The sequence below is a fragment of the Lontra canadensis genome, unplaced genomic scaffold (assembly GCF_010015895.1).
Source record: "Lontra canadensis isolate GAN:19392208 unplaced genomic scaffold, GSC_riverotter_1.0 scaffold76, whole genome shotgun sequence".
NCBI classification, from domain to species: domain Eukaryota; kingdom Metazoa; phylum Chordata; class Mammalia; order Carnivora; family Mustelidae; genus Lontra; species Lontra canadensis.
In genome coordinates, this window is record NW_022631070.1 from 4,569,849 (window position 1) to 4,591,555 (window position 21,707).

The following is a 21,707-nucleotide window of genomic DNA, read 5'->3' on the forward strand; positions in this document are numbered from 1 at the left end:
TATAGACCTGCGTGGAAATGACAAACACCAGATTCAGGCTAGGGGAAGAGAAGGTGGGGGAGTTCCTGGAGTAGAAAACCCAGGGGAGCTGAGCTCTGTTGCTGAGCGTGTTTCCTGTTTTGTGTCTTGTTTTTCTCAGCTGCACAGTGATGCATTGTTTGTCATTGTCTTGATTTCACATCTTTTTGTGTGTCTTGAATCCTGCATCATGAACAGAAAAGTTCATTTATATGGCAGCAAAAAAATAACCCCGATTTTTATGCTCTTGTGTCTGTAAGACATTCGGCTGCTAAGACGCAGCGGGCCTCTGGGTCGTTTTGCCAACTGAGTGGGTCGGAGCAGGTTTCTGTGGGCGCCTTCATCGCGAGCGATGCTGCTGTCCCCACAGGCCCTGTCAACGGGAAGTACTGCTGTCCGCAGCTCTTCATCAACCACAGGTGTTTCTCGGGCCCTTACCTGAACAAAGGCCGAATCGCAGAGCTCCCACAGTCCGTGGGACCGGGCAAGTGCGTGCTGGTGCTGAAGGAGGTAAGCCAGGCGCGCCGGGCTCTGCAGCTGTGCATTTCCACAGGCGTCCCGGACACAGACATGATTTCTGAAGGACAGAACAGAAATTCGAATCACTTGAGGTGACATTTTCCACACGCTTCCTTTCTCTCTTTCCTGGGGTGGGAGCTGGTCAGGCAAAGACCAGCAAGGCCCGCAGGCCTGTGGAGGGGCATCTAGACCTTCCTTGCCCAAGTCCTGTGAAATCTTGCAGTGGGTTTAAGGGCTGCCTGTGTGGAGTGGGGGCCCGGGCCTGCAGACTGGAGGTTTTTCTCAAGAGGTAAGTAAGCCTGGATGGGTGAGAGAAAGTGCTGTTAGGGATGGCTGCCCCTCGGCCACGTTGGGGGCGGCACGGCCTTTCCCCTCCGTGGGTCGTACGCATATGGCGTCTGCCTGCAGGAGGCACCGGCTCACTGCATAGTGGGCTCCAGGCACTTGCCTGAAGCTGGTGTTGTGGGCGAAGCCATGCATCGTCTCGATGGTTTTTTCCCATTTCTCTCCCTGTCTTTCAGGGTCCACCCACAGAGAGAGGGGAGTCCTCGTTACACGGACGGAGGTTTTCTTCTCTGGCCCGTTTTTATAGCCTAGCCACAGAGCCCGTGGGGACATGGCGTAGAATTCTGGAACCATTCTGAACTGTTCTTGGGACACGATCTTTGCTCTTTTCACACGTATCAGTGTTTTCCCTTAAGAAAGAGGACCCCACGTAGATGTTCCTCTTCGCAGTGAATGTGTTTTAATTCCCAGGGCCCAACAATCGTTCATGTACCAAACGCATGTCTGTGAGGCCACTTCTCGGAGGCAGGCCCTGAGCCCAAGTGCCTTGTCCGAGCACAAGCCATCCCCGCCCCGGCCTGCTGCGGCTTCACGGCCCTGCTGGGGAGCTGGCGCACTCCAGGCTGGCGGTCCCGTGTGAGGCACAGTCAGGGCGCAGAGCAGAGCGCTTTGGGAGCACAAGGAGTGACAAACAGATGGGAAGGGCCCCTTGCTCTGGCTTGGGCAAAGGGAGGAGTGCCTCCTGTGGGAGCACGGCCGCGGCTGCACAGTTGGGTGTCAGGGGACAGGGTGCGGTTCCCTCGGCTGGAGGCGACTCAAGGGTACAGAAGAATGTCACAGTTTCAAAAGAACGGAAGAGAGGTCTGGCCTGCCTGACGGGTGAGGCAGGACCGGGTAGCCCTGTAGCTCTAGGGTGGCCTTCTCTGGCCCTCTGAGTGACACCATGCAAATGCCTTTCCTCCACACGGGGACCTCCGTGTGGTTTCCGACGTCATTCTTAAAGAGAGTGAGATGGCTGTAGCAGAGGCTGAGCGTGTGAGCTTTTCTAGGCCATCTGCAGAATTAGTAGTTAAAGACTTACCTGTTCAGAAAGCAAAAATCCCTTTTAGAGAGAAAATTGAAGTTGTGATTGAGAAGAAACTCTGAAAAGAAGCTCTGATGGGGCCATTGCTATGGGTTTTACTTGGGAGCATGGAACCCACAGGGCGTTCAGCGGGGGTCCCATCATTCACGCACTTCCGGTCGAGGGAGAGACGAACAGGCAGGTCAAGGACTGCAGAGGGGTGAGCGTCTCCGTGCCGCGACGGGGCTGGCGCAGGTGTGTGGAGATCCCCGGGAGTCCCCCATGGTCGGTGTGGAAGGAGGCGCGGGCAGCCTGCCCACAGAAGGCCTGGGCTGTCAGTGGTGCCCGGGGACGGAGGCGGGAAGAGCGGGAAAGAAGGCGCGCGGCACCTTGAGTGTGAAGGACGGACACAGGAAGGGCACAGATCTGGGTGGGCCTTGTCCTGGGCCCCTGGCAGGTGTCCTTAGCATCCGGGACCCACTTTCATTTAAAGCAGCTCGCCTCCTGCGCCTGGGCCCTGCCTCCCGAAAGTGAACGGTGCACATCTGGCCCAGCTGAAGTGGCAGGTTGGTCTGTCTCACAGACAAGACATTCGTCTCTATGGAATGATAGTGCTTAAGGCAGGTGGAAGGACAAGGGATGCCTCTGAAAGGCCTGTTTTTGTCAGGAGGGATCAGGAAGGAGCAGGAAGGCCTGGCGGAAAGGCCGTGAACCGGTGGGTGCCTGTGAAGCCGCCTGCAAGGCTCTTGGTGCCGGCGAGCTCCAGGGATCAGCCCGCGGTCCTGGGTCACCTGCCCCGGCTTTGCTCACAGACGCGCTGGCCGGGGTCCAACCTGTCCTCGGGGCCTGGCTCTTTGGCTCTCCTATACTAGTTTTCAGAGTCAACAGTGGTTGTCCCCAACCAATTCCCCGATAGTTGCCAGCAGCCAAATGCAAAAGCCAGCCCACAGCCATTTTCTGATGACAAAACTCGTTTTTTGCTGATGATCAGAAAATACATGAGGCAGGAAAAGAAGAAGAAGGAAAAAAAAAATAAGCACTTCAGTTCTGTGAGTGCAAGAAAAATGGGAGTTCCAGCCAATATTTATGCTAATGTGCTCCCTTCAGCTCCAAAACCTCTGTGGTTTCAAATTGCATTTTACTTAAAGAGAACGAGGTAATTGGAGCAAAGACAGAGCACGTTTGCTTCTCAGGCTTTTGGTGGTTTTAGCAGTTAAAGGTTTTCAGGTCTTTAAGAAAGGCAGAGTGACAGCTGTCGCCCCCCCCCCCCAATCTGCTCTGCTCAGAGGTGGCTGACCTGTGTGCCTGTGGCCAGAGCCGGCCTTGGGGAAGTGAAATGCAGGTGGAGAAAAGGGTCGTCCCTTTCCAGAGGGTGGACTAGCAGGGAGTGCTCTCCTCCAGTGAATGAGATTTCTCTGTCCCGTTGGCTTCTGTTGTCTTCGTAGCTCTGGGGCCTCAGCAGGTGTGGAGTGAGTGGTGTGGAGCATGCAGGTGCGCTGTGGTCCGGGCATGGCTCTCCAGCTGTCCACGACCGCTCTAGCGTGTTTCAGATATGAAGGTGCTGGCTGATTGCATGCAGCCGAGGCTCCCCGAGCGTGTGCCACACCAGGGACCCTTCCCGTGCTGTAGCCTGGCAGGGAATCACGGTCCCTCTGCCGTTCGTTCGTTCAGGCCCCAGGAATGCCTGGGTCATACCCTCGTGCCAGGTGGGCTCTGTTCTTGGAGTGGGGGTCACGGTGGGCAAGAGATGCGGCCCCTCGTTTGGTGAAGTGACAGCCCAAGGGTGGGTCTGGGGAAGGGTCTGGTCTGTCACCCTCTCAGCCTGTCTCACCCTAGCAAACCAACACAGTGCAGATACACAGCAGAGATCTGTGCCAGGTTAGAACAACACCCCAGTTCTGTGTTCTGTGGGGTCCGCGGGAGGCATAGGCATGTGGTCTATAAATCTGGAAGCAGGGTCACGTGTTAGGCAGTAAGGAAGAGGATGGAAAGAGATGCCTTCTCTAGAGGCCCCCCTTTCTATATGCTGTGGTGTCCTTCCTGGTCTCACTGTGACCGCCTCCTGCGCTCGGGCTCAGGACCTGGGATTGCAGACCCCTTCTCCCTGGCTGGCAGGGGCGGAGGACCCCCGCCCGACAGGCATCTGGCAGTTATCTCCGACTATGTGAGCCCCCTACGACATGTAGCCAACGTCAGGCAGTCAGGGGCAGTGGGTCTCGAGCATCACAGCAGAGGGTTGAAATAGTGAACGTCGGGTCTGACGCAGGAGGCAGGTTTGCAGACCTGCCCTTCCTGCAGGTTCTGGACACTGTGCCCATGGCCCTGTGCTTCACGGGCGCAGCACAGGCGCCGGCAGTGAGCTCCGGAGGCCTCCCTGTTTCCGGAGTCGGGCAGCGCGCCGGCCTCCCCTGCCCCGTCCGAGATGCCCGCCTGCAAATGGTGCCCCGCAGGGGAGAGTGAACGCCGCACCCTCCCGGCTTTCCGGTGGGTTCCGACAGCTGGAGTTTGGCTTCAGTTGAGGCTCGCGGTTCATGTTTCTGCCCCATGGTTGACCCGTGAAGCTCTTTCCCTCAGTCTCTTGGTTTTGATTACCGTGTTTATTTCCCACGTTTGGGGAGTCCTGGGATGACTTGTTTGACTTTCCCTTCATTGTATATCATTGAGCGTTTGTTCTTGGCTCCTTGTCACAACTTGCACTTAAAAACTGGAATGACTTCATGTGGGAACCCAGAAAATAAGGAATCCAAAGCAGCCTTGGCTGTTCATGTAAATGGTGCCATACTGTATGTGACGGTCCCTTCTGTCCCTCAGAAGAGGCTTGTGTTCATTAGTATAAATGGAGAAGGTGGAGTGGGTCACGGGGGACTGTGGCCTCATATGAAGGACTCAGGCTCTGCGGTAATGTCAGAGGAAAAGGCTTGCCTAGGTGATGTCTCGTTACATCCGTCAACAAAATCCAAGATGGTGCCCTGGCTCTGGGTGGCATCGTGTGGTGGCTCCGTTGCTGCTGTCTTAAGCTTATGCTGAACACCAGCCCATAAAGAACAAAGCACCAAGCCTGTGTGCGGGCATAAACTGTCACACACACACGTCATCTGTGAAGCCGGACTTCGCAGCATGCTGGCCAGTGTCTGGGAAGCTTGGCAAAGCTTAAGTTTTTGTTATTTGCCTGTCAGGAAGGTAAGACCCCTTCGTGGAACTTTCTCATCATGCTGTAGGATAGGACTTTGTAGCAAAGAAAGTCAGGAGCAAATACTACCTCCTGGGTCTCTATCCACACGTATTTTGTGTATTTTATGGTATCAAAGATATCCTTGGGGTGAAGTAGTCACTAATTTCTAGATGTCAGTTTGATTTTAACTATTTTTAAATAACTTTTAAATATATTTTTAAATATCTTAAACTCATTTCGGAGCTCATATTGAAATTCATTGAGAAAATTAAAAAAAAAAAAAACTTACTGAATTCCCGCTATTGGTGGTTATAATTGTGACTACTATGAATACAGCAGCAAACAAAATACAGTCCCTCATGTCGTGGTGCTTATGATCTAGTGGGAGTGGACAATAAACAAATAAGCTGATAAATATTGGAGACAGGGAGTGTTTCTTTTGGTCTATGGACATGGACTGTGAAAAGAGCAGAATTCACGGAGGTGTCCTAAGTCGGCTATGAGCACTAAGAAAAGAGACGTTGCTGAGAAGGGGAAGCCGTCAGATGGATAAAATCTGTCTTATTTGAACAGAATGCCCACCGAGCATCCCAGTGGAGGTGGACACACAAGTCTGGAGCTGGGGAAAGGTTTAGGATGGAAATAGAAATGTAGGAGCCATTAGTTTGTGAGTGTGCGGCCGTGCTGAAAGCCAGGTGCACCTCAAAGTGAAGTAGACGGTCCAAGGACTTGAGCCCTGAGTCCCACTGTTATTTGTGGGAGGAGGCACAGGGGGACCCAGGGAAAGCGAGCTGGGATTCAGGAAGCTCCGGAGAGTCTGGTGTCTTGGAGGTGGAGGAGAGGGTGCTCACCAAGGAAGGTGTGAGGGCACTGCCTCGAGCCACCAGCGGGGCTGGATAAGAGCAGAACCAAGGATGGCTGTTCTTCAGTGAGGCGGGCACGTTGTGGGCGTGGGAGCACCCCTGAATGGGTGCTGGAGAGTGCTGGAGGCGAGGAGGACCCCCAAGTGCAGACAGTCCTAGAAAGAGAAGGGAGAGTGAACAGGGTGGCTGCAGGAAGATGAGAGAGGAAGGGAGAGTTGTCACGGTTGAGGGTGGACCATGGACCGGTTTCTGCAGGAAGGGAAGCTGTCCCGCGGAGGAGGGAAGTTGGTGGTGTAGGAGAGGCGGGTGACTGGTCTGCTCGGGCTGCTGCAGCCGACACCACAGACGTGCTCAGACAGCAGACGTGTGTGCCTCGCAGCTCTGGAGGCAGGAACCTGAGGTTGGGGTGCCCGCAGAGCAGGTCCTGCTTTGCATGGGGCTGGCGGCCTCTTTGCGGTGTCCTCACATGGTGGGAGAGAGAATAGGCGCTTGGGTCTCTTCTCACAAAGTTATACTCCAGCACAGGGGTGCCAACCTCATGACCTCATGGAGCCCTAATCTTCCCCCAAGGGCCCCATCCCTAATGCCTTCACATGGAGGTTAGCATTTCAACATATGAATAGGGGCTGGGGTGCACAGTGTTCAGTCCGGAGCAGAAGGGAAAACTATAGGGTGAAGAATATTCTGGAAAGCATTTGGGGCTCTAGGATATTTCGCTGATGATAGAGGGCAGAATGGATGCATTGGGAGCACACAGAGGGGCTTGAGATTGGGTCATACCTAGGGGGAAATGCAGAGTCATATGGGAACAGATTCTGGGTATAAAGAATGTTCTAGAAGTGATGGGTTTCTGGTGACTGAGGTGAATGAAGATTTAGAGTCTGGTGGGATTCTCCTGTTGGCCTTTCAGGGGGAGATAGAGAATTCCTGGGAATTATAGCCTAACTTTTAGGAAATGATCTTTCAATCAAGTTGAAGTGATGAAGCCAGGAGTTCATTGGCGTGGGATTGGGTTGGAGGAAAGGCTACCTACCAGGGCAGCCCAGGGGCTTCCTAGCCTTGCCGCTGGGACAGAGGGAGCACCTCCCCTCCAGAGTAGTGGGCTGCCAGGGGAGGTCAGCCTTCCGTTGAGGATCGAATGAAAGTCGAAATCAGTTTTGGCCAAAGCAGTAGAGTTCTCCACTTGGTAAAATGTCTAATTATTATCGTTAGCAGTAACGTTTCTGCAATAACAAAAGGAGTGAGGAACATAAAGTTTATCATTAGATAATATTTAGTATTATATGCAGCATTTGCAAAGGAATGTGCATAGGGCCGTCAGTTTTTGAGGAGACGAAATGAAAACACGTGGTTTTCAGGAGTAAATCACTTGAAAAGGTTATTTCCTTTCTGACGCTCAAAACCCTATGGATGGAGAAACTGCTGATTAAGCAGGAACAATTCTTTATCATTTTACAGGGGAATAAAAACAACCAACCTATTTATAAAATTAGCTCCATTCCATCTGATTTTGAACTTGAAAAGGAGAAATGTTTTAGGCCCACAAGGGCCTTTGATGGTCCCAGTTCCTGTAAAAAGCTAATTATTGTAACCATGGCTCTTGGAGGCACTGCAGAGAAAGGTCTGTTGGAGCAGAGTGAGCGTGTGGGGGAGGCTGCTTTGTGTCCAGATCCTTTTTCTGACCTCTCGACCTCCCTAAGAGGGAATATTCTCCTTCATGTTTCTATAGGAGCCAATCTCCCCCAAAGAGAGGCCTCCCCACAGTCACTAGAATTTAGCAAATTACATACTTTCAAAGTTGAGAATCTGTCTCTTTTCCATTAAATCAGCCGAACTCAAGCTGTGGGAGCCATGTTTGCTTTCTAAAGTGTTTTCTGATTTTGATACTCAAAGAAATAATTTTCTTATTAAGTGGTTCCTTGCACTTTCAACATTGTTCTGACTTTGATCATATGATACAGTTGAGGTTGGAAATTATCTAAATTACTTTGGTGTTTTGGGAGTTTCCATGGCCGTGGATATGAAAGGAAATCATGGAATCACGTAATTTCATGATGTGAACAAAAAAAATTCCCACCAATTTACATAATCTTCTGAGCGCCCGAAAGGGGAGGCGTTGGGGGAAGAAACCCACGTTGGTCGAGCGGCTCCTGTGTGCCCCACACGATTTGCAGAGTAAGTTCCTGTGGCTGGCATGGCCTACCTGTGTTCTCCCTCCACTGACCCCCTTCCCCACCCCCACACACCTGACCCACTCCCCGCTTTCTGCATAAGCACTTGTTCCTGCAGAGCAGAGGGCGGGAAAGCAAGGAGAGAGGTGCTGCAGGCCCAGGCGATGGAACGCAGGGCTGGATTCCTCAGAGACCCAGTGAGACGGGAGTGCTAATTAGATTTGGTGGCAGGTCCTCGGTGACCTTCCCAGAGCACTCGTGTGTCGTGGTTGAAGAGGAATCGGATTTGGGTCAGTCGAGAATGGAATTGAAGCAGCGGAATTTAAAAGTACAGAGTACTTTTATGAGAAGTTGTGTTCTGAAAAGGAATCGGTGGCAAGAAAGTCAAGGAGCTTTGACACAGAGTTATTTTGCAAAGTTGTGAAGACTGACACATCCATGGGGGCTGGCGGAGATAGGGAGGTGGGCAGTTTTTTTTATGGCTTGCCAAGGACTGGGTTGATACTGAGATTTGGGCTACCTTTAAACATTTTTTGTGTGCCAAGATGTGATCGCTTTTATTTTTCATGACATTCCTGTTGTAGAGAAGGAAAATCTCTACTTTTAGGTTTAGTGACTGGGACATGTGAATTAAACTGACCACAAAACACATCAGTAGGAGGAAAGGTTTATGTTTTGTGCACAGGGGCTCACAGATAATAAGTGAAAACCCAGGGAGGCCATTATGCTTGAGATGTTTCCGTACCATTTTAACAAACGGCAGTGCAGTTAGAAGAGGGGAGAGACCAAAGAAAAGGGGTTCAGTCTTCTAGGGTGCTAAACTGTGGGAAGGCAAGTGTAAGAGAGACTAATGGAAGTTGAGGTTTCTTTTAGTGAAGTTCGTTTCTGCAGAGTCATCTCAGGGACATCTTGCTTTCTCCAGTGACAAGGGTTGCTCTCCTCTTCCTCCTCCGGGTATGAAGGGACACCTGGGCCCTGCTTTTAGGCAGAAAAGGGCAGAATGGAGAGTTCCTCCTGTGTGTAGTTCTCAGTTGCCTTCAACTCAAAATAATCCTATGCCAAAATGGTATATTTTGGGTGGAATGTTCTGATCCCCTTATGAGCCAGATAAATGGCAGTGTCCCCATCGTACAGGAGGAAAGCCAGTCGGGCACCCCAAGAACTCATCCTTATACAGGATGGAACTGGGGTTTGAGCCCAGATCTGTTCACCAGCAGAGGTGAGACTTCTGCGTGAGGTGTGTTCTCCACCACCCATGTCATGGACTCCAAGAAGCCGAGGGAAGGTTGTGTGGAGCATGAGTTTCCTCCTGCAGTTACCCCAACACCTGTACGCGCGTTTCTTGGGAATAGTGTTTATTAACTTCACACCCGCATCCTGCTAGCTAACTGGGGGCAGGGTCCACGCAACCCCTTGTGATCAAGGGCATAATCCAGTGACCTGAGTCACCGTGTGGTACAGGGAGCAGTAATTCTGACTCTGGATGGTGGTACCAGCTGCCAACTGAGTTGTTTTCTTAAAGGTAGTTGTCATACGCTAAGATGTCACGAGCAGAAGAATGATTGAGCTCACAGTCCCAAAGTCTGATAGCGAGCCTGCTGAATTTGGCAACGCGTGGTGTGGCATCGGAAATGCCGTGGGAAAATTATTCAATATTGGACACTTTTGACAACTTAATGGCTGCCTGTTCCCAGGCTGGATGGAACTCTGGAAGGCATTTTCTTCTCACCGTCTCCAAATACATTTCATTCTGCAGCGAATAACATGTAGCTCTGGGCCCTTCCTTGTGAAACACAATGGAAAGAATTGGTTTAAATTTTATTGTCTGTTGATAAATACTTTGTGCATTATTTCAGCCAATTCTAATTGGATTTATTTTTAAACTCGATTTCTGCAAATGGTACTGACAGTAAACAATAAAATCAGATGATTATTCTAACACAGAAAACATAAACACCGCAAAACTGCTTGTATGGCCTTGTGCTGGCCTCTTAGTGCCTCGGCTGAGCGGATGGCCCATGGGCTCCTGCCAGGGATTTATAGGAACCTGGCAACATAGCGGAGCGCTGACCCGGCTCAGGAAAGACACTTGCATGCTCATTGCACCGTTTGAAATACTGTAAAGATTGATTCTTCTGTTATAATAGGGAGCTTTGTTGTTTTTCAGAATTAAATCAGGGTGCAGAGCACGCCAGTGCCACAGACACTGCGACGTAAAAATCCGGGCCACATACGTCCATCTCCATCCTCCTCCTGATACCATGCGGTGTCCTCCCCCAAGGCAGCAGGGGCTTTGGCAGGAACTCCAGTCATGGCGTTTCTCACCCCCCTCCCCAGGGGTGTGTGTTTTGCTCAGAAACCTGCAACATGCAGGCGTGCCAGGCACAGTGACCCATTCCTGCTGCCGCTACGGGGGGCTCACACGTGGCAGATCCTCAGCAAGGGGTCTTTCGGGCAACTTCACAGTGTGGGGGGGGGTTCCCTTGGAGGCTGCATGGTACCTCCCGTTCTTTGCGCGGTATGTCCAAGTGGCAGCAGCTCTGGAACGTGCCAGAACTTGCAGACATTTGTGGTTAATGATGACTGGCTTACAGAAGTGGGGGGGCTGCCCCGTGGGATCTGAATTCTGTGGCCTTTCCGTTCAAGGGGCACAGGTTAATAGGAACGTGGGACCTTCGCAGAGCCCTCATGGGTTCACAGAGCGGAATGTCCCATCTTTCTGGGAGTGTTACAGGAGGCACCGACCACTGGTGGACTCCCTTGAGCTGGGAATTGGGAATAAAGGTGAGGTTTGAGGAAATAGGAGACGGGAGAGTATTGGTTACTCCACACGGTCCTTCGAAGCACTTGCATCTCAGAGCGCGTCCTCCTGTGAATCGTCCGTATACTGAGCCGGCGTCAGGTGATTTTCAGATACTTGGTTCGTGTCCGGACAGATATCTGAAGTCTGCTCAGAATTGTCGGTGCAGATCTGTTTTGTTGCCTCCGTCCCACTGATTCCTTTTGAAATTTATTTTCAAAAATGAAAAATTTTCAGTAGCCGATCCCATTGCGACGTAATGCCGTTGGCTCTTTAAAGGAAATAGATCCGCTTTTCTTCAGTCAGACATGACAGGGAGGGTCTGCCGTCCCCTCTGGCCAGTGGTCCACACGCCCGCCAGAGGGACTGGATTTTGCCACCTTCCGGACCCCGTGGGTGGTGAGCTGAGTCGTTGTGCGGCTGCGGAAAATGCTTTGCCCCACTCAGCAGATGCGTGCGGCCAACACGCGTTGTCCGCCGGGTGGTTGGGGCGGCGTTCTCGTCTTAGCAGGGGTGGATACGGCTGAAGCTCATTGCTGCTCTTTTCTCCCCTGCAGGTTCTTAGCATGATCATCAATGCGGCTTACAAGCCTGGAAGGGTGTTGAGAGAATTACAGCTGGTGGAAGATCCACACTGGAATTTTCAGGAGGAGACGCTGAAGGCAAAGTAGGTGTTCTCAGTTCTGGGAAACAAGGTCTGGTAAGCGCCTGCTCCTTTGAAACTCGTCCTTCCTCTTCCTGACACAGCCCGCAGAAGTGGGAACAAATGGGAGGGGCCGTCATTCTTTAGTTCTGGGCACTGTGTACAGATTTATTGGCGTTTCTGTTTCATGGAGTTGCCTTAAGCCTTGGGATTCCGGAACTAAAGGAGAGATTTGTTTAACTGTAACTTCGTTGTGATAAACGTTCAGAGTCAGAATGTCCTGTGTTTGAGGGCCAATAGATTATTTGATCAGGAGGGGAACAGTTATGAAAGAGAGGATATCCGTTGTCATTATTTGTGATTCACGGACAACTCTGAACGTTCGATACCGTGAGGAGCTCTGCCAGACACAGATAGAAGTTCTTTGCGCTGAGAGTTGGCAGTGTTAAAAGATTAAAAAAACCCGATCCTCTGCTTGGTTTCGGTGAATGGGCTGTGGGTTGAAATGTAGTTGTTCCCTCTTACTTGCAAATAGGCTAACTGGAAAGATGGTATTTTGGCCTTGCTCTAAATTTCTCGAGCTCTGAAGTTGACGGCCCCTGCTGGATCGATAAGCTTGAGCACGGTGTTTAGAAGGCGGAGAGAAAAAGGTCCATTTGTCAAGATAATTTTCTCTAATAATGGCTTTGACTTTGGGTCCTTGGTATTCGTTTAGCTTTTCCGCAGAATAGATCTGACTGGTCAACTCGTTGTGGAGCAGCGTCCTCACGTAGTCTTCAGATGTGACATTTGGGAAATGAAGTCTTTCTGAGCAGGGATGCACGTTCCGCGACGAGAGTGTGGCTGAGCCCCCTTTTAAAGAAAGCTCCTGTCCTGCTCATGTGAAAGTTGAGGGATGTGAAGTGGTTTGTTTGACCGGTTTTATCCTCGCCTGTGGTTTGCTGACCACGCTGGTCCTGAGTGAGGATGGCGGGTGCCACTCGGCCACTCTGCATTCACTGTCTTCTCCACTCGGCATTTCCTAGTTTCTTTTTTGATCACGTCTGTAATCTTAGACGCCATAAATGTCATCTGTGGTCTAACAATGCACTGCCAAGTCACAGGCGTCAGAGGGAATGCGCGTTAGTTGGGAGAATGTTTATTTGTGTGAAGTGGCTTGTCGGTGAGAGGCGGCACGGATCTCCTCCTTCCCGAGAAGTATTCAAATGAGCCTCCCCTATAAATTACCTGAGAGGCTTTGATTAATGGGAAAAATTAATGATCTCTTCCAGCCATACTAAATCTTTCCCTTCTGTAATCAGTGTGGTTTGTTAACATTTTACTTTTTTTTTAATAGAAATAAATGTCAGCAACTGAATTTATTTAAAAAAAAAGAAACAATAAATACATGAGCATTACCTGTAGTGCAGAAAAAACTAAAGCAGGTTTTTCACCAGCTGAATGTTCCTGATCTTTCTACTTCATCTGAGGGGGAGATCAGCAGCACCTTGATATTTTCTAAGGTCAGTGCCCCGGAAAGTGGTGGCCAAAAACCCAAGCATGTGTTGGTACAGAGAAACACTTGCTTTAAACAGTTTCTGTAAGATTCCGTACCTCCCAAACATACCTCACGGATAAGGAAATAGGACAAGGACAAAAATCTTAAACCCCATTAAAATCGCCCCTGTTGCTAAACAAGCCAGAAAGTTGCTCCAGGTACCAGACTGATAGGGAGAGTTAATCTTGCGGTGTTGGCACTCATTTTCACGTTACCAAGTCGATCAGAGCTTTTATGAAATCCAGTCTCATACAGTCAAAACTGACACGGGCAGTCAGCCCTGCCTGATCATGAAGGCGATGTGTTACCTATTAGATCGTAGACGACGGTGAGTTCCTTAAGCTGGATCTTACGTGGCAGCTTACAACGAGGATGTTTCTGTCTGCCCTGGGTTTCGAGAGTTCTGGATCACGGTGGCGTCTCAAAAGCAGCCGCTAATGATGACAGATTTACAGGTGGGAGGGAGTGTTCCTTCTAAGGGTACTGTGTGCTGAGTCACCTCTTTGCTTCTGAGGTAAAATGACAACATTTTAGATCTTGATAACTTGGCTGTTTTCTTTGGTGCAAATGAGAAGAGAGAGCCCGGACTTCTTCCCATTTTGCTGAAAGGCTGAAACGCATCCTGTCCTGAATAAATTAACCTCCTAAAGAGGGGGACTCGCACTTAAGGCATTTGGTTGTCTGGGTCCCTGTCCTCCAATGACAGTATCACAGGGAGTGCTTCTGGGGGAAAGGACAGGAGATCATCAACCCTGGGGTTTGGGAGGGCAGTCGCTGAGCAGTTGGGGTTTCTGACTCATTCTTCCTCGTCTGAAGAGAAAAGACCCATTTTCTTGAGAGGATGGAGGTGCCATTGAAAAGGTTTGACCTGTGCGTAGGAGAAAAACTTAACATCGTCATCTTCTGTCCCTTGATGATTTTTCCCCCTATTTATCTAACAGCCACACCTTTTATACTTAAAGAACTTAACTGCAGTATTGAGCACCGGGTAAGGAGTCTGTATCGAGAGTCTTCAGCGTATATTAAGAGGCAAAACCCAGGTAGAGCTGTGGTTCCGAAGAGAAAGTAGGTTCTCACGTAGTTCATTCAGCAGTCCTGGAAGAGAACATTTCTCTCCAGTGCATTTCCATATACTAAATTGACCTACATTGGTTTGAATTTCAGGAGGAAGAATTTAGGCTATACGTTAGGGGGATACAAAAAAATAATTCCAACCGTGCGCATCTAGAGACATTTAAATGTTTTCCGACATGTTCTAGAATCTTCTTGGGGGGGAGAAAGACTGTTAACTCTGCTTTGAGGGGCTTTTGTGATCGTCTTTATAAAATCCAGGTAAAGGCTTAATACATTTTCCCAGTCCTTTGTTACAGTTACTCAGAATATTTAAAGAAGAATTGTCCTCTGTAACTGGAGGGAATGAGACTTCTTTATCACTTAGGCAGACGCAGGGGAAATCACAACTTCGAGGTGAGTCACACTTGGCTCTATAGAAACGATAGTTTGGTTTCTTTTTCATAAGCAGTTATTGATTTTTTATGTGTTTCTGTTTCCCCTTTTTTTTTTTTTTGGTCTTTTACTCATGCTTCTATTTTGTGAGTAGCAAGATGTAATATTTGGCAACAAAATGATTTGTGTGGAAAAGGAGTTGGAAACAGAGACTTTTCGTTGAAAAAAATTATTAGTTTGTTCGTTTGTTAATTTTTACCTCGCTCAGATTTGTGCGATCGCTCTCCCGAAAACATGCCGTAAACATTCCAGGAAGCAGGCGCTGAACCAGTTTGTGGAACACAAGCCCGAGCTTCTGCACGCGCTTAAGTTCCTCAGGTTATGGGCCTGGTGCTTCTGCTTCCGACAGACCAGTTTAGGGTGTCCTGAATTGGATGGGGTCTTTCTGAAATAAGCGCACACATACCTCCTTTCTTACTCAGAGTTCTCATTCCTTGAAGTGCAGGAATCCAGAAAGAAGGCAGAAGTTTCTGAGCGGTTGTGTCTCATAAGACCAGAAGCCAGTGAACCAGAGCGTTGCCCGTAGTTCTGAAGATCACAGAGATGTGGCGATGAAGGAAAGGCTCGCTTCTGTAGGAAGTCAGGACCATAGCTCACTGTGGCTAAGGAGCGGAGTGATGGTCTCCCAGCACGTGAAGCTTCTCTGTCACCGCAGAGTTGAGTTCTTCCTTCAGAATTCTTCTCAGGTCATGGATTCATCCTGCGGGAGTAGAACCTGGTTTTACGCTCTCACACCCCCATCACTGCCTCACCAAGTTCTGTTAGAAGGTCCTGCTCTGGGGTCATTTTGCAAGTGAGTGATAGAACTTAGGCCAAGTTGGAGTCCTCCCTCTTGGATCCTCCTGGAATTCAAGAGTGGATTGTTACATCAGTGTTGGGTTTTTCACTCTGTATTTCCTTTTGGCTCAAAATCCATTTTGGGTTTTTCTCAGGGGAAAGAGGTGAATATTTTCCAGCATCCTTGTTTCTCCGTCTTCATCTCTCTTTCTCCACCCTGCCTGATGTACTCACATGTGGAAATAAACCCCCACTTTGATTGGTAGGAAGATACTGGAAGACCATTCACACTTCCTTCTTGATGGCAAGAAGGAAAAAACCTTTTCTGTACCCTGTAATGTTCAGTTCCTGGGAGCCTGCAAATTAAACTGACAGAGGACTGATGAGCAAGAGAAAAGACTTTACTCACAGGTGCACCATGCACTCACACAGGAGTGCTTCCTGATGAGGAACTTGAAGGGGCAGTTAGGATCTGGAGCTTATGTGTATGTTACCCCTAGCTTAGTAGGGGAAAGAGAGTATGGAGCAAAGGCCCTTAGGGGAAGAACAAATAGGTTTCTTTCTTTCTTTCTTTTTTCTTTTTTTAAGATTTTATTTATTTTTTTGACAGAGAGAGATCACAAGTAGGCAGAGAGGCAGGCAGAGAGGGGGGAAACAGGCTCCCTGCCGAGCAGAGAACCCGATGCGGGGCTTGATCCTAGGACCTTGAGATCATGACCTGAGCCTAAGGCAGAGACGTAACCCACTGAGCCACCCAGGCGCCCCCAAATAGGTTTCTTTATGAAAGATATAGGAGTTTTTAGGAGAACAAATAGAAGATAAGAAAGTTTGTGAAAAAGTTGGTTTATGCGGGCACGAGCAGTCTTTCTTCTTCATGGCCGTGAAACTCCTCAGAGGGGATTTATGGTAGGTTTACTCTGGTCTCTACCCTAGGGTTAGAAGCCACTCCAAAGAGGGAACTTAAGGTAGTCCTCATTTCTCAGAAGTTTCTGCTTTTAGTCAGCTCATGGAGGCTCTGGGAAAGCTGCTTTTTGCGTCTTTGGATCTCAGCCGTCTTCATCTTAAAATCATCTCTGTGTCGGCTCTGGGGTTCTGAGCGGGTCCCCACAGTGACAGCCGGGGAGAGGATCCCTCCTGCGTCCCTCTGCTTTCTGGCATCCTGTGCTGTTTCATAGTGGGTGTCTGAGACCTCTGTCACCCAGCCTGTCCTCAGGCGCCCTGCTAGTAAAGACAGGATCACGTTCCGCATGTCTCTGGAGGCTCAGTAATGCAGAGGTAGACCAGGAATGGGGGCGGTCTTCAGAATGACGGAGGCGGAGCTCCTCTGATGGCCGCTCACCACACATCTCCCTGGGTCCCTCCCTTCTTTATCTTTGCTTCCTGTCATGCTGTGTCAGTTCTGACCCAGTGATCTTTCACTTCTTTTTCCCTCCTTCCCTCCTTTCCTCTCTCCTTCCTTCCTTCCTTCCTTCCTTCCTTCCTTCCAAGACCAGGGAGTTTTCTGCTATGTACTAGCGGGATCATGTCTTCCAGTGTTTTCCTCTCCTCGCAGAATTTGTGCTCCATGCTTTAAGAACCTTACCTTGTGTTTACAACAGCCTTGCTGGTCCTTTTACTAAGTTCCCCGGCAGAGGGTCCTTCCCTCCGGACGGACTCACATGGACTTAAAGCTCCTTGCTTTATCCCCTGCTTTGAGCTGTTCCCCTCCCGTTCTGCCTACGGAAGTGTGTCCCTGGCGTACTGTTTGTCAGCCTTTCATGATGGGGAGAGCTGCAGAACGGATTCTACTGCCACCTGCCATACAGGCTAGCGAGGGGACCGCGGTGGCACCCCTCAGTTTGTGCCCTGGGTGCTGCCCGCCCGCCTCTCCCCGTCTGGCGGAGCTCCTGATGCCTGACCTGCCCGCGATGCCCCGGGAAACTGTGAGGATCGGATGGTCACGTTGTACGGAGTCTCGGAGAACACAGAAATGACCCTGTCATGTGAATGCAGTCATGCCACTAAACCCCAGCCGATGGGTACAGTCCTAGAGCCGCCTTTTGCCCGTGTTTCTTGGTAGATTGGTAGTTCTGTGTGTTTAGTGCGTCTTCATGAACAAGAGTTGTGCAGACACTTGCCCTCATTGTTGGCCGGCTCCCAACAGGCCAGGTTACTGGTTCAGGCAGGAGCTGTAAGGTCCAATGTGTCTTCCCCGAACCGCATGAAAATCCAAAAGCGAATGCCCGTGCTGACCCGCAGCACTCGAAAACAGATGGAAGTCGTGGTATACACTAAGCTTAATGTAGTTTGAGTCAATATACACCTAACATTTTTATTATTTCTTCTCTATGTGTTTATCTGGAAACAATCTCAAACTTCTAGAAAAATGACATTTAAATTATATAAACAATTTATTATGATTACGTCCTTTTTCCTGGTGGATTTCAGAGTGAGTTGTTGGCATCATGGTCCATCGCCCCCCAGTCCGTAACCATTTGCTACCAAAAAGGACGCTCTCCCACGTAATCAGAATCAGAACGGTGGTGCATACGAGTGGTCCTCACACCGCACTCATGTCTCCGCTGTCCCAGTGTTGTCCCTCGGGCAGAACCGGGGCACTGGGCTGCCCTGTCTCTTAGGGTCCCTTTGCTCCCCAACAGTTGCTCAGACTTTTTCCTGACCTTCATGACCTTGATGTTTGTGGAGGGTGGGGACACGTTGCAAAATGCTGCTTCTTCGGGAGTTTCTTTCATGTTTCTGCACGACGGGGTTCAGGGGGTGTATGGGGAGTATCACAGGAGTAAGGATGTTCTGCTCACAGCACCTTGCTGGCTGATGCCCATCTCTGTGCACCCCTCCTTGGGGGTGTTTACTTTGATCACCTAATTAAGGGACGTCTGCCACACTGCTGTGGGGCAGAGGCAGCTGATGGGGGGACGCTCTGTACTACGTAAATATCCCTCTTTGTCAGGCTTTCAGCCTTTTCAGAGCCTTGTTTGTGTCTGTGTGAGTTCAGGGGCTCCTCTTTCGCTGAGTGGGGTGACGTCATCAGCTTACTCTGACGCTCGGGTTGGCCCAGATTTGGCCAGTGGGGACCATACCCAGCAGGCTTTTTTTTTTTTTTTTAAGATTTTATTTATTTTTTTGAGAGAGGGAAGAGAGAGAACGAGCAGGGGGAGAGAGAGAGGGAGAAGCAGACTCCCCGATGAGAAGGGAGACGGATGCAGGTTTCCATCCTGGGACCCGATATCATGCCCAGAAGCTAACGGACAGAGCCACCCAGGAGCCCCCACGCTCCCCCAGCGGGCTTTGTGTTTATCGCCTTGACCTTTCTCATCAGTGTTTGATACTTGGTTATTTTCTGACCCAGTGAACTGTTCCCGGATCATCTTGTTCTTTCTCTGCCTAGTTCTGGACTTAGCCACCTCTTTAAGGAGACTTGGTTGTTTTTTGTTTGTTTGTTTGTTGTTGTTGTTTGTTTGTTTTTGGTGGGAGGAGGTGAAAAACGATATTTAGCAGCCAAGTTTGGACACGTAAGTGCACTGCTGTTGAGGTGTGTCTCTTGGGCTTTCTTGTTGGACAGAGCAGTGACATGTGTGTTTGTGTGTGTGTGTGTGTGTGTGTATGTGTGTGTAGATGTACATATGTGAGTGTCTAGACATAGACATGTACAAAAAGAAATTTACATTTATATTTACTTCTGTGTCTGTTGGGTCGGGAGGCCTCATGACCTCCTCCATGGTCTGAATTTTCCTACAAGGGCTGTGGGGACTGAGTGCTATGATTTTACTCTGGGCTGAGACGGATCGCGGTGACATAGTAAGGACACGCAGCAAGGTCGTGAGGAAGAGAGAGGCAGGTGGGGTCTGGAAGGATCTCCGTGTCAGGCATCCTTCTGCTTGCTCTGCTTCCCCAGCAGTGGAAGTGACTGTCATGGGACGATTCCATCCAGAGAAGCCCAGGCCGAGGCTCTTCTTGCCGGCTGGTCCCACGGTCAACACACTGCCTGGTGTGGACCAGCCAAGCAAGCAGGTCCCGTTTTCAGCACAAAACACACAGTTTGCCCAGGCCGGGCGCAGTTCAGCACCTGGATGGCCTCCAAAATGTGGTTCCCAGACACCAGCCACAGCGACTAGCTTCTCTAGAGACTGCAACGTCAGGCCTGCGAGCCTGGCCTTTCTTGCATGCTTGTGACCGAATTCGAGCTCCGATTCCCCCTCTGTGACCCGCCTAACACCATTGGGGGGGTCCCTTCTGGGCCTTTTCCTCTCCTGTATTTGCACCCACCCCCCAACACAAGGGGACACCTGGCTGGCCTGTCTCTAGTCTGTTGTGTTTGGTCAGGCCCCGCTCTGGAACCTGTGTCCTGTCCCTTTGTCCCTTCACCCCCATCCGGGCCATCACACCTGACCCGTGCCGGGCTGTCCGCAGGGGCAGACATCCTCTGTGTTCTGAGCAGGACGGAGATGCTGTCATCCTGCCTCCGTCCTCACCTGCCACGCGTCTGGATCCTCTTAATTAAGGAGGGCCCTTGGAACAACACCCGTGGGAGAGGGGGAGACGGACCATAGCCCACGGGCCCCTCTGGCATTGGAATGGCCCTCCATGGTCGTTCCGAGCCGGGCTCAAGTGGCCAGGCCCTTTTGCTCCATCACAATGACTCACGGCATGGGGGCTGCCCACAGGAGGGGGGAGGGCGAGCTCTTGGAGCTGGACAGAGCCTCTAGGGCCTGCGTCTGCGCCAACAGTGGGAATGGGAGGTCCTGGCAGCCCCGCCAGTGTTTCCCGCATCCACCCACCCCGGGGCCAGGACACTGTGGGTCCCACCCAGCCTCTCCTGCCTGCACACCTTCCCTGCCTAGTCTCCCTGCCCTTCTCCTCCACCACCATAGCTCTTTGATGGGCTTGTTCCAGAAGGGCAGGCAAGGAGAGGGGATTCTGTTACTTTTAAACCATACCAGGATCCTATTTTCATAAACTTGGATTGGCATTTCCTAAATGAGAAAGGTTTACTAAAATGCTTGCTTCCACGGAGTCATCCCAAACTAAAAGGGAAGAAAAAGCTGAGCCTTCTCTCTCTCCTGTGGGGCATTTGCTCTTGTCCTCTTCACGTCCTTCTAATGTATTTCTGGAAGCTTTGGAATGTGGAGGTCTCAGACACCTGTCTTCGGGCCTGACTTCCACAGGTTGAAATTGGACCCGATTTTCACATTTCTCTTAACTTTTTTTTTTTTTTTAACTTGATATCATTTAATTTTTTAAGGAACTTGAAGAATCTTGATACAGAGCTCTTTAGAAGGGAGGGAGCCCTAGGGCTACAAGACTGTAGTGGGAACAACTGCAAGGGAAGTTGTACCAGTAACGGATTTTTAGTCTGCCTTCCCCAGAGCAGGAGGGATCCTCCGTGTCCGCGGACCTGTGCTGGTTTTATCGTGAAGCATAACAAAAGCACGGAGCACGAGCCAGCCGGACGTGAACCACGGAGTCCTCCGCGGAGCGTGGGGTGTGTGCCTACATCTAGGGTGAGGAGAGGTCCTAGAAAAATCAACAGTTGTTCAAGGGTGATACGATTTAAAGCACGATCTTATCTATAAAGAATTGCTTTTTAGTTCTCACTACACAGAAAACGAAGCTAGGCATTTCAGAGAAATTCAAGAAGAGTGCAGAGGGGCTGGGATCAGAGAGACCAGAGAATGAACACGAAGTCCAGTTTTTTCAAGTTAGAATTTAATTTCTTTGCTGTTGATACTGTAAAAAAAAAAAACAAACGATCTGTTAGGGAAAGGAGTATTTTTTTTCTGGTCTTAAGAAGCAGAGAGAGAAAGCCTACTTGAACGCAACTCAGGATCAGTTTATTCTATTTATTTTTTAGTTTTTAGTTTATCCTATTTATTTTTATCACTGCCTTACTCTTAGGGAACCAGATCTAGGTTTTGAACGTAATACTTCACTTGCAAATTACCAAAGCGATGCTCTCCTTACATTAACGCCGTTTGCACGAATTACCTGGTGTCCCTGTTGCTTTGCGGCAGGCTCTTGGAAACCTGCAACACAAGTGTGCAAAGTAGGTTTGGCAGAGAGCTCACGCCCATCACCCCTACAGGCGTGGACAAGCGAGACGGCAGTGTTGGCTTACTTGGCAGTCCACGCCTCTGGATTGTGGTTAGTTTTCCAAAAACTAACCCGAGTGTTACCTACCAAAGGTCCCGCTATCTTCCTGGAACATACATTGTTGTTCAGGATTTCAACTTGAGGGCCCCTGGGTGGCTCATTTGGTTGAGTGTCTGCCTTTGGCTCAGGTCATGATCTCAGGGCCCTGGGGTGGAGCCCCACTTTGGGAGGGAGTCAGCTTCTCCCTGTCCCTCTGCCCTCTC

General features: G+C 50.1%; 1 protein-coding gene across 1 annotated transcript in view; it reads left to right on the forward strand.

Moving 5' to 3' along the window:
* The window catches only part of SFMBT2 (Scm like with four mbt domains 2), a 219,976-nt gene that overhangs the window by 184,276 nt on the left and 13,993 nt on the right, over positions 1-21,707 (forward strand). The window contains exons 15-16 of the mRNA XM_032881633.1: positions 389-528; positions 11,449-11,558. Coding sequence (XP_032737524.1) covers positions 389-528; positions 11,449-11,558 — 250 coding nt within the window. The remainder of the gene's footprint in view (positions 1-388; positions 529-11,448; positions 11,559-21,707) is intronic.